Genomic DNA, 13,456 nt, shown 5'->3' on the forward strand with positions numbered 1-13,456 from the left:
GAACAGGCTTTTTATATTTCTGGTTATCAACAGTTAGAATTATTGTAGAAACAGGTTTAGTCGCATTGTAAATATTATTTAAGCTATATAAATTACTTAGATTTGATACAGACTTACATCAGGTTAATTCACCCATGAGTGATCCTTTAAATACAAGTTTTATATTTTATAAGAGTACTATTATTGTCTCTGATTTTATACTTTGTCAATTATGTGAGGTGTATTGTAGCTGAAACACAGAACCTTGTGAAGTCTTGTGTGAAAAACATTGAATTCCATATCTTACCAGATTTATCTTGCGTGGACACAGTGCACCAGTTGATAATATAAAGATAGATGAATCAGGAACCAGATGTCTTACTTTTGACTTAAGTGGGAAAGACCGAAGTATTCGTCTGTGGGATCTAGCCAAAGGTAAACTGATTCAATTTTCTATTTTTTATTTACAAAAGCTATTGATTACTGTTAATTACCATTCTTACACTTGAGTTTCTGTGTAAGGGCTACCCTTAATAAAATGGAAGCACAATGTAGTTATGATGTATCATTAACTTTCAAATCAATAAGCTAATTTATTATGCATTGAAATCCTGGATTAATTAAACAATGGTATAGGAAGTGCCCAGGCCTCCTCGCTATTCAACCACTTCCAGTAAAAGTGTATCAATAGTAGGAAATTTATTCTCAGGAAAAGCAGAAGAATGTATAGATTTTAACCAAGAACCTGTAGCACACATTTCCTTGCTTCACTCAGTCAAATAAGCCTTGCCTCCCACAAACACACACACACTTTTAATTTGCCTCCCACATCTGATATAGAAGAAATTATGAAAGTTCCCTACTTCAAAGCATCATTACTGCAAATCTTATGTAGATGTAAAGAGAGGTTGAATATAAATGGGCACAGAAATTCATTTTTGGAAAATGTTATTGAGTTGTATGTGTTTATCAGTAACAATTACACAATCATAACCAATAGACTTTAAAAAAATAATAATTATAGTTCAAAAAGTTATCCAGTACAAAGTTTTAATATGGTATACTTATTTACCCATTTATTTTCTAATTTCATCACTTTCACATTACCTTTTGCATAATTTATTTATAGATATTTATATAAGTTAGAAAATAAGAAACATCATGTGTAACTGGGTGGAAAACCCATCAAAATAAACTGTGCTGAATATATATATATATTAAATACAATATACATTGCCCAAGGAATGTAAAGATATAAATCTACAGTTATTTCATTCTTCCCCTTTGTGTGATATAGAGTTTTGAATTTTCTATCTAAAGTGTTTTTTGTTGTTTTTTTCATTTACCCCTTCAATTATGCTCTAACACATGATCTGAAGTCTTTCTTGTACTTCATGTGTCTCAAATACACTTCTGCTTGCATTTTGGCTATTTAATTTTTTCTCTCTCTCTTATTGTAAATGTAACTAAACTTCAGTTGTTGTTTTTCTTTTATATTTGCATATTTCCTACCAAAATTTTTTCAAAAAAAAAAAGGAAATATAAAGGCCACTAAGTTGAAGAGAAACAGAAGAGCCCATATTTTGGCCTGTTGTGCTTTGTTTATAGTTTTTATATATTAACATTATGTGCATTTAAACAAGCAAGAATTACAGCAAGTACACTTCTGAATTGTTCTTCTTGTGGTTTAGGACATAGTTTAGTTTAGATATTGAAAAGTTTGGCTTTTTTTAATTCACACAACCTTCAATTTAGAGTTATGATCAAGGGGCAATTCCACTATCTTTGATACTCATGTTTTTCTGACTGAAAACACTTGATTTAAACCCCTTCTAACCATGTGCCAGTAAAGTATCTTTTGTTATGGCAAAGGTCATATGTTCTCTAAATTTTAGACATTTTTGAGTAGTGGCTAACTTTTTTCATTAGTTTAGAAATCCTATAACCATATTACTATATACTACAGATCCAAAGTTATGCCTGAGTTTTCAGGTTTTGTTTGTTTTTATTTTGCTGATGTTTTGCTTGATCAAAAAGTACATTGAATTAAAAGGTATTGGTAAGAACCTTCCTCTTGGAATTATCAGGCAGCGTGCAATAGACTTATTAATTCCAGTAATTTTACTTCACTGAATGATAATGTTTCATACTTTATGAGGCTATCAACTTTGTTGTTTAAATTTGTACAGCGAGTTTATTTCATTGTAAAATAAATGTTTTGAATGTCGTGCTAAAATGACAACAGATTGATTAGATTCAGAAGAAGAAAATGTCTATTTGATGCATCAATTTCATTGTTGTTTTATGATGTTCATAAAATTGCTTTATGGAAAAACTGATTAATATCCAAAATAACTGGTGATTATGTACCTTATAATAGTACTTAATGTGTCACTATTTTACACCAAATACTGATGATTATAATAGTACTTAATCTGTCACTATTTTACACTAAATACTGATGATTATAATAGTACTTAATCTGTCACTATTTTACATCAAATACTGATGATTATAATAGTACTTAATCTGTCACTATTTTACACCAAGTACTGATGATTATAATAGTACTTAATCTGTCACTATTTTACACCAAATACTGATGATTATAATAGTACTTAATCTGTCACTATTTTGCACTAAATACTGATGATTATAATAGTACTTAATCTGTCACTATTTTACACCAAATACTGATGATTATAATAGTACTTAATCTGTCACTATTTTACACCAAATACTGATGATTATAATAGTACTTAATCTGTCACTATTTTACACCAAATACTGATGATTATAATAGTACTTAATCTGTCACTATTTTACACCAAATACTCAAGTGCATAGAGCTTAAATAACAATTCATGTTTCCCAAGCATCCTGGAAATTTTTTAAATTTAACTTCAAGGACTGAAAAATGTCAAGGAAAACTATGACTTTAAGAAATTCATTATCTGATTTAATAGCAGCTACTCATTTTATTGAACAACTAATTTAATTAAAACTTAGTTAATTAAAGGAAATTAAAAAAATTAAAAGGTGTGAAAATGGGGTATATATATGAGGGGTGATGCAAGACTATATGTAAAAGTGTCATGAAAAAGCACTAAAAATGTTCTGGAAAATTGTTTTCAATCAAGGGTGGGAACCCTGGTAATTGGTTATATACAGCTCAGATACATTTAATGTACACCAAACTTAGTGTCATTGAAATATAAAAAGATGGGGGAACATGAATTCTTACACAATATCCTGTTTCTTGTAAACAAAATTATTTATCTGAAAATCTTGTTAAAATATTTTTATACATATACATATTTTTAGTTATCCCACATACCTTAACTCTCCTTTATTTCATGGAAAACATTTTTTTGAAGATGCCTCCTGAAGCATATCTTCTCTCGTATTTTCTGTTGGACCTGTATATTTTTTAAACTATTTCAGATAATGTATAATAGATATTTTCCCACATTCAGACATTTCAAATATGTATATACAAAGGTTAAGAACATTATATTAAATTATTTTGAAGCTTCACCATGTTACAGATTAATTTGCCATATCCAGTTGTCATGTCATCTATCTAATGATTATGCATCTTGACAATAGCCCTGCAGTGTAGTTTGCCTTGCCAAAGTCTCCATTATATGGCTATCATATCAAAATCACAACACTACTCACTGATGGCTTTCCATAAGCTATCTAGAGTATGAGGGCAATGGTTACCCAGCACCTTTTTCCACAGTCTGATTTCACATAAATCCATAGATATTGCATTCAACAACTTTACAGATGTGTAATCATATGAAATAGCACAAAAATACCAGTTTCATTCTCCAGTTGTTTGAAGTATCTGACAGTTGAATGGGAAGTGTGACTGGAAGCCTTATCTTGGTGAACCCATACCCTGTTTGCCTCATTTACAGATGGAGATTCTTCTTGATTATGTTGTATACTGTTGCTTGGAATTTGTAGATTTTTTTATGCTGACTTTTTTGTTCATGTTACAAAATGCAGCACTTTGCTTACCATAGCTGGGGTATGACTTGTTGCAAGTCTCTTACTGCTTAGCCCTGGTGCCCCATGTTGATCCATATTTCTTTGTTTTCCAATGCCTTTAAGTACAAGGGATATCCCTATCTTGGAAGTTCTAATTCCCTGTTTTGAAAAAATTTTTATTATCTGAGTGTATGAATGTTTTGTTCCAGAAAGGTCTGTTACATATTCTTACAAAAAGCAATTAATTTCTGGTGGCATCACACTACCTATCAAACTCCAAACAAAGTAAAAATGTAGTTCTTGTGATTTGCAGATTTTGTATGTTAAAAATCTTTTTAATATCATGTACTTAACAATCTTTAGAAATAGCAAATCAGTATGCCATAACATTTAAATTATAATACATATGTGCATTCTTGGATTCTTCTTGATGCTTTAATTACATTGAAAAAACATTTACTTATTATCACAAAAATATTTTTTAGCAAAGTTAATATTAAAAAAATTAATCTATTTTGTATCATTTCTTTTTACTAAGTAAATATTTTTTGCCTTGTTGCAGGCATTTGCCTTGCAGTGTTCACACCTGATCAAGCAATTTCTTGCTGTGAGTTCTCTTCAGATGGTAGAGCAGTAGTGATGGGGCTTGAAGGTAAGGATGGACTAGTTACCCTTCTCCTGTGTCATCGTAGCACAATCGAGGAAGAAAAGAGAAAAGTTATGGAGTTTGGAGATCCAGAAAACAAAGGCAAGATTTTTGATGTCAGTGAAGAACAATAATATGAAAATACCAAGAGCCAAAACTCATGCAACCTCGTGCCACTCAAAAAAACGCACATGAGTGGTGGCCGGGATCCCTGTGCTGCTGACTTTAGCTAGGCCTGCCACTGATCACTGGGGAAACTCAAAAATGTTAGCTTGTATAGATCATTTCTTAACATATGGCATTACTTGATCACCTCAAGTCATTTTAAAAACGTCAGAATTAGTAACTGTACCAATTTTGTTGTTGTCATTGTGCTTCATAACAGCATTTGTCATTATTAAGATATAATTATCAAGTATTCTAAATAGTTATTAATACCCATAAGAAAAATTTTTAATTCTTAAAATACGTGCTTCAAGTGGCATTTTTACTCTTAAAACTATTGTGAGTGCTTATTACAATGTGTGTATTTATTATTATTATAAAACATAATACTGTTCTTTTCTTTATATATTCAGTGTCTTTTTTTTTTAATAATAGTTGGTTTTATATAATTTCAAAGTATGATTAAGAAACTTTCAACATTGGTTTTGATTGCATTTCATATTTAATTATACTAATACTGAAATAGTTTTAGAAAGAAAGAAGAAAATATTTCATGACTTAAAATAATTGCCATTTCGAAACATATTGCTTTTGCTACATCAGGAATGTAAAAAAAAAAAGAAAGAAACTGTTGAATAAAGTTCCAGCTTTAAAATACATTGATAGGTATATGTAGAGTTACTGCTTTCTCACAGTAAAAAAGCAAGATTTACAAATAATCAAATAAATTAAATATGTTAAAAAAGATTTATTTTCAGGGAAAACATTCCTTGAAGAGAGAGGCATAGTTGCAAAATGTATACAGTAGACTATCTTAGTAATTTTCATAGCAAATTAATGTAACAATTCAGAATTTTCCAATACATTAAGGATTTTCAATCATTCCAGTTTCTTTCTGTGTTCTGAAAAGTTCCAGGTTTTCCAAAAATGCCAACTCAAATAGATTACTCGGACTTTTGTAATTTCTTTATTTCTGGAAAGTTTTAAAAATTGCAATTGCTGTGACACCTAAAATCAAAATGAGTCTTGCAACTCACTCTAATCTCTCAAAGGACTGAGAACAAGTGTCAGATTAAACTCTAATTGGCCTGTTTTGAAATAATTCAATAGTCTCATTACATATTTTGTAGAAAATTTAATTACCATAGCTAAAAGATTTAAAGAGGTAACTGCACTAGCTCATTGCCAAAATTTATACATCTCATAAATAAAAAAAAGCATTTGAAATTTTAAAAACTTGGTAATACCATAATGCTAAACTTAAATGGTTTTTACATTAGGTGGTTTTGAGTTTCATAGTATTGTTAATTGTTTATGTTTCTTTTCATGTCCTTTCTCATTACTTTTTTGTACATGTCAACAAATTCTCTGCTAGGTATTTTGTGTATCCTCTTTTTTTTTTTCCTTTACAGACTGACATTGTTTTTATTGATAATGATTTTTTATGCATTTAATTTATACTACAGGATTTTGGTTTTCTTGTCATTTAAATATATTTTGGAGTTTTTCTTAATTTTTATTGTACATTTAACTGTATTATGTTTTCTCCACTTTTTATTGTTGAATGCTTTAATGTATGCATTAAGTGTTTTTTATACTTTTTTTCTTAATGCAGTATTTTAAAAGTATTTATCTATTCTAAATATTGTGTTCAAATTTAAATACGTGTTACAGATTGCACTTGGTACTAAGACTATGTTGTAACTTTTTTGTTGGCCAATAATTGCCTTGATGTAATTGATACTCTATTTTTACTGTTATTTCTTTCTGTTTATCTTTTATATATTATAAGTTTACCTGGCATTAAAGGATAAACCCACTAAATCTCAATTCATTCAGTTTTCACTTGATTAGGTGAATAATATTATTATTATATAATGGTATAATTATTTTCCTCAAATTATTCACATATCATACAAGCATAAGACTGAAGAATATATTTCAGTTTGTAAAAGGCATTATGGGAAATACCTTTAAGACTCTTCCTTGTTATCTTACATATTTTTCTAGGGCCACTAGACTGTTGTTTGTTTGTTGTTGTTTTTCAGCATAAGGTTGCACAATGGGCCATCTGCACTCTGTCCATCATGAGGAATTAAACCCTGGATTTTAACATGTTAAGTCAGTAAGTTTACCACTAACCTATTGGGAGACTCACCAGTAACTGAGGAACAATATTACATTTTCTTAGTCATGCTTTTAAGTTGCTTGAAAATAACAAATAGCAACATATAATTGGTTTGTTTGATTCATACTCAACATAAAATACATTTTACAATAAACACATTCCTTATACTTGAAATTACTTGCAAATACTAATTAGGTTTACAACTACATAACTGATTTTTCATTGTCATTATTATAATTATTTGCTACAATGATAATTTGAAGTTTTTATTTATTTTTCCAACCTCCATTGTATCTATAGAGTTATGGACATGAACGATATTGTATGTTTACACTTTGTTAGTTTTATTTCATGGAATGTTAAGATTTTGTTTTCAAATTGTTTATTCATGGAAATTTCATCAAAAGCTCAATCTAGTAAAAGAGAGAGAGTGTAACTATTAGTTTACGTGTAGTTAAAGGTATGTTAGTTACAAAATAAAACAAATCTATTTCAACAAACAAGCTATCTAGCTTTTCCATGTGCTGTAAATAATCAAAAATTCTTGATGATAGGAACACACCTGGGGGGCAAATTGCTTATTTTGTTTGCATCGTAAGTTTCCTTTGGTATGTTAAACACATTCATACAAATATACACTGATTTCTAAAATATGTAAATGTGAGATATTTTTAACAACAAAAATTTGGCATCAATTGTGATAAGTCAAATTATTTTTTAACATAAAACCTGTTTAGTTTACTATTTGAAATTCATGGTTTGGTTGGTTACAGAAGTTATTATCATAAGCACAGTAGTACTTATAGTAGGAATGGGCCAGATGTGCAATACAAATTAAAATCCCAAACACACTGCAAACAGCATATAAACAAAATTTTTAAACACTTTACACACACACTATTGAATAGTAAACAAACCAAATACAGAGTAACAAACCATCAAAGCACTTGAGAAAGTTGGTAAAGTAAAAACGAAAATTTCACTAAACCACAAATTTGTCAATCTGACTGACTAATGTTATTAGTGTGGCATAGCTCTCTCCTGCCTTCACCTTATGCAAATCTAAATGCACATGGTTGAATTATGTTACCTTGGCTAAAAATGTTTTCTTAGTTTTACTTATAACCTTATAGCCATTTTGCAACACTACTAATGAGCTAACAATACACTAGTAGTCATATTTTATGCTTATGAGCACGCTTTGTGAGTTGCCAAGTAACAACCTGCTCTCATATCAGGTTCGGGTGCATGACTACTTATGTGCATGCGTCACATGATCAGCTGTATCAGATAGATAAAAAAAAAACGTGGACATACCGCTGTGTCACTGGGGGGCAACTACAAGAATAGAGATAAGGTTAAAAACAATAATGTCGAATATGCAAAAAGCAATTATTCCAGTGAAAGAAAAGGCTGCCACCCTTTTCTATTTTTTTTTTGGCCCACCAGTCAGATAGCTATAATGTCTCCCATAAGTAAAGTATGACTATTAGAATTCTCACTTCCAACATCAAACATCCCCCTTATGATGTCATGAATTTCGTTAGGGTCACGTAATTTGATTACATACATGTAGTTGTACTTGATTGTTGAAACAAAGTTTACAACAGAGAACTTTAGCTTTTTACAGTGCCTTGCAAAAGTACTTCCCCCCTACTAATAATGTCACATTTTGATGAAATACAAATAAGGTGAACAATTTTTAAATGAACTTGTTTTTGTTAAAAACTCTTAATTATTAAACTTAACATTGTTATGTGTGAAGGAGGTTGAATGTCAGCAAAACATGCTAAGAAGGTATATAAATTTAAATTTGTTGATTGTATAAGTATTCAAACCCCTAAGTTAGTACTTGGTGGAAGCATCTTTAGCAAGCAATTATACTGTGAGTCTTTTTGGATAGGTCTCTATCAGCTTTGAACAATGTGATGGTGTAATTTTTGCTCATTTTTCCTGGCAAAATTGCTCCACATCTGACAAGTTCATTGGGGATCGTTGATGGACTGCAACCTTCAAGTCTTGCCATAAATTTTCTATTTGATTCAAGTCAGGACTTTGACTGAGCCACTCCAGGACATTCACTGTCTTCTTTTGAAACCACTCCAATGTGGTTTTGGCCTTGTGCTTTGGGCCATTGTCCTGCTGAAATGTGAATTTTTGACTCAGTTTTAGATTCTTGGCTGACTCAAGCAGGTTTTCCTCTAGAATTTGCCTGTACTTTCCACGACCCACCTTCCCCTCAATCATGACAAGTTTCTCAGTCCCTGTTGATGAGAAGCATCCCCATAACATGATGCTGCCACCACCATGTTTGACAGTTGGAATGGTATTGATTGAGTGATGTGCTGTGTTGGGCTTGAATCAGACATAATGCTTTGAAATTAGTCCAAAAAGTTCAATTTCTGCCTTGTCTGATCACAAAACCTTATGCCACATATCTGCAGTATCAGTTACATGCTTTGTTGCAAACTCCATACGAGATTTAATATGATTCTTTTTCATTAATGGCTTTTTTCTTGCCACTCGCCCATACAGGAACAGGGAAATTGTTGATGTATGAACAGTGACTCCCATCTCAGACATGAAACTTTGCAAATCTTTCAAAGTTACTGTTGGCTTCACAGTGGCGTCCCTAACCAGTTTACTGCTTGCCTGGCTGCTTAGTTTGGAAGAGCAGCCTGATCTGGGTAGTGACTGGGTGATATGAAGCACATTTCACTTCTTAATGATGGACTTTACTGTATTCAAAGTTATATTCAGCGACTTGAAATTTTCTTGTAATCTTCTCCTGATCTGTGCTTTACTACCAATTTATCCCTGACTTGTTTGGAAAGCTCCTTGGTCTTCATGGTTGGTTTGTCGTATCACTACGTGAATTATGGCTGAAGTCAAGTTAGACCACTTTGATTACATGCAGACAAAGACCATTACATTAATTTCGTGAACTCTCAAACTGATCTTTTGCACCTGAACTGATTTACGGTTGCCATAGCAAAGGGGTTATATACGTATGAAATTGAGAATATTCTAATTTTCTTTAAAAATCTAACTTTCAAAATATCAGCGTTTTTAGCTTTCTCATTTGGAATATATTTGCAGATTCCAACAAAATGTGGAAACTTTGCAGGGGGGGGGGGTAAATACTTTTGTATGGTATTGTAGACCTTTCATTTAGTTTGAACAATTACTAAGTTACAAAAAGCACACGAAGTAGGATGGGCGGAATGATGGCCACACCCACTTTGAGGTTGCACCATGTAAAACTCACCAAGTGTTGCAATGTTAACCCACCCATTCCTACCATATGTCCTTACTTTTTGGTGCTCCCATTCCTACTTTCTAATTTAAAAAAAAATACACTTCTATCTATCTATCTATATATATATATATAAGCTACTCTATGTTTGTAATGGTCACTTTGTTAGTACTGTTCAAATTGGCTTAATGGTTATAATCTCAAGTGGAAGTCTCGCATTCAAATTCCAGTTGAGTGGGGATTTTGTATAACTTTTTTAGTTGTTAGGTCGTCACGTGTAGAGCAAAATCATACAATATTAGGAAAAACCAGAATAACAGGATTACAAAGGTTTGGTGTCACAGTGGTTATAGGGAAGCCTCGCATTTAAATCCCAGTCAATTCGAAATTTTGTGTGAATTTTTAAAAATATTTATTATCATATTTGCAGCAAACTCTTTGAATATTCTCAAAAATATGAATGCCATTATACATTAAATCAAAGATCATATATTATATATAAACACCAGTGTCTGTGTCAAGCACAGCTTAAATATCTTTTCAACCCAATAGATGGCACTACAATACATTATTATTTATGTTTTTCAATTTAAATGCGAGATTTTTAAAAATTTAGTCAATTTAGCAATTTTTATGAAAAGTTATACCTTTATGCATTTTCCCTTCAACATCAATTTTTCTGTCTTTGCTATCACAATTAATAAATCACAGGGTCAGACATTTGACTATGTAGAAATATTTGTTTGAGGGCCAGTTTTTTCACACGGTTCAATATATAAGGCTTTATGAAGAAGCAGATATGAACATAACAAAAATATACACACAAGTTAAAATTCTAATCAGATACCACTTACAGGAGATGGTCAAATATATTAAAACGTTGTTTTCGTGAAATACTCTAAAAAAGGATAAAAAAATGTATACCTATATTGTTACTATAATATAACTAATTTTTGTTAACGTGTTCATAAAACGTATATTTAGATTTAATTTTCAGAAGAAAAATTAATCAGCATTTAGCTAGTTTATACATATTCTTGGTATTTGTAGGCTAAGAGGGCTAACTTAATGAAATTTCGGTTGTTAATGTTAGTTTTTTTTTTGCTTCTTTTTAAATTTCACATTCACTAACTGTGAAAATGACTGCCAGTAAATTGAATTCTAGTTTGGAACATGCAATCTGCTTTGTGATGCGTATTCATAATTCTGAAACATTGAATAACAGAAATAAAAAGAATTCTGAGCAACAGAGAGACAGTTGTTGCCTTATTTGCTCATTTCGTAAGACATATATAGCCAACATTTATTTTAAGGTGCATTGTTTTTAATAAAACTGAGGAAAATACCACATATTTCAAGCTGAAACTACAATATTCTTTTAAACTGAAAGTATGCAAAAAGAGAAAGAGATATAATATTACACCTAGTAGAACAAGAGGATAATTTTTAACTTTATGTTAAACTGAAACAGCCATCATCAGGCTATGTATTGTGGTATTAAAGTCCACTGATAGCTGACAAATAAGTCAAAAAGTATTGCCTAAAAATACAGATTCTGAAAACGTAACACAGACATAAATATACAAACAAACAAAATGTGTATATCATATCTGTCTACCAGACTGATCAGTCTTCTTGTTCACAGATTTACTATACTGGTTGCTAGGGTTGAGAGGAGTTTTTAAAGAATGTCTACAAAGGAATAAGACAAGAAGAATTCTGCCTCATGTCTGCTCAGGGCAAGGACAAAGGAAATTCTAATTTACCGTCAAATTTCAGACTAAATATTAGAAGTACAACATACCAGAATCCAGTGGTGTTTCTAGAATTTTTTTTATTGCCGTGGATGTGGAGGGCGGGGGATGAATACTTTCATGTTAGTGGGAAACACAATGTAGAGAGAGAAGTTAACATTTTCTTACACTGAAAATGTATTTCCAATAGATAATTACTTCCTCTAATATAATAGCTTTCCTTGATTTGTGCTGCCCTTTATATGCACAATTTTTCTTGCCACTAGGTTTGAGGCTCCCACCTAACTTCACGTAGTATAGCTGTGTTATAGCATAGAAATGAGCATATGGCAACCCTTCATCAATAGGAGCGCGAAAAACCCTCCTAGCGCAGCTGACTCTCTCTTATACTGTGGATCACACTCATCATTTCTAGATTAGGCAAGTAAATGGGGATGATGGGTGGGAAGTGTGAGTAGAGGTTAGTATCTATAGGAAATATATTTTCAGTGTTGGAAAATGTAAATTTTCGATAAGATACTTTATCTTCTCTCACATAATAGGTAGAATTCCGCATTGAAACGGTGGAGAGACTTTTGCAAAATTTACCTAGAGGAACCCTCTTTGGAAGGTGCCTAAAGAGAGCCCATAGAGCATGATACCCTAAAATATAGGGTCACGCTCGTAGGAGACTGCACCTCATCTCTATCAGGGTATACTCTTCACCTGCAACATTTACCTAGATGAGCCCCCTTTGGAAGGTGCCTGAAGAGAGTCCTTGGAGCATGATACTCTAAAATATAGGGTCACACCTGTGGGAGACAGCATCTCATCTGTATCAGGGTATACTCTTCATCTGTAGTGAAGACAAGTATCGCCAGCTGGGTGGAAAGAACAAAAATCCAATTTTGGAAATGAATGCACCAGATGGTGTGGAGTGGCTAGGATGTATCAGATCATACTTGGTGGATCAACTCCAATCCAAAACCAGGTGGCATTGGGAATGTTTCTTCCATTCCACAGTAAGAGGGAGGTCCTAAGTATCTTCACCTCAAGACCAGGAAGCAGAAGGGAAAACCAACTTTTTGTTTTGGCAAACTAGGCAGAGCACACATGTGAAGACCCAGTACACAACCAACCCCAGGACACCTAGGAACCCGATATCTGGGCAATGGTAGGAAGAGGGAATGCAAACATGGTGGATCAACTCCAGTCTAAAATTAGATGACGTCAATAATTTTTTATCTGGTCTGTGGTAAGAGGAGGTACCCTACCAACCATATGTGTGAGAACTTATGTTGGCTGGTCCTGGGCTGATCCAACACCAGACTGCCTGAGAACTGGCATCCAGGCAGCAGTAGAATGGGGGAAAGCCAGAGGGATAAACTGCATGTGCCAGATTCATCCAGTCCAAAACCAGGTGGCATTGGGTATGTGACTTCTGGTCCATGGTAGGAGGAGAGTACACACCATTTACAGCAAGAGAACACCCACCATCCTACTCTCAACTGAGTGGAAGTGGTCACACTCAGAAGGAAGCCTCCATGGTC

General features: G+C 32.4%; 1 protein-coding gene across 2 annotated transcripts in view; it reads left to right on the forward strand.

The window, feature by feature from the left end:
- LOC106474463 (NACHT and WD repeat domain-containing protein 2-like) overlaps window positions 1-6,231 on the forward strand; it is a 111,935-nt gene extending 105,704 nt beyond the window's left edge. For both annotated transcript variants that reach the window (XM_022379743.1, XM_022379741.1), the window contains exons 13-14: window positions 290-414; window positions 4,541-6,231. In XM_022379743.1, the coding sequence (XP_022235451.1) occupies window positions 290-414; window positions 4,541-4,758 (343 nt within the window). In that variant the 3' untranslated portion in view covers window positions 4,759-6,231. The remainder of the gene's footprint in view (window positions 1-289; window positions 415-4,540) is intronic.
- The last annotated feature ends 7,225 nt before the right edge of the window (window positions 6,232-13,456 follow it).

The sequence above is a fragment of the Limulus polyphemus genome, unplaced genomic scaffold (assembly GCF_000517525.1).
Source record: "Limulus polyphemus unplaced genomic scaffold, Limulus_polyphemus-2.1.2 Scaffold139, whole genome shotgun sequence".
NCBI classification, from domain to species: domain Eukaryota; kingdom Metazoa; phylum Arthropoda; class Merostomata; order Xiphosura; family Limulidae; genus Limulus; species Limulus polyphemus.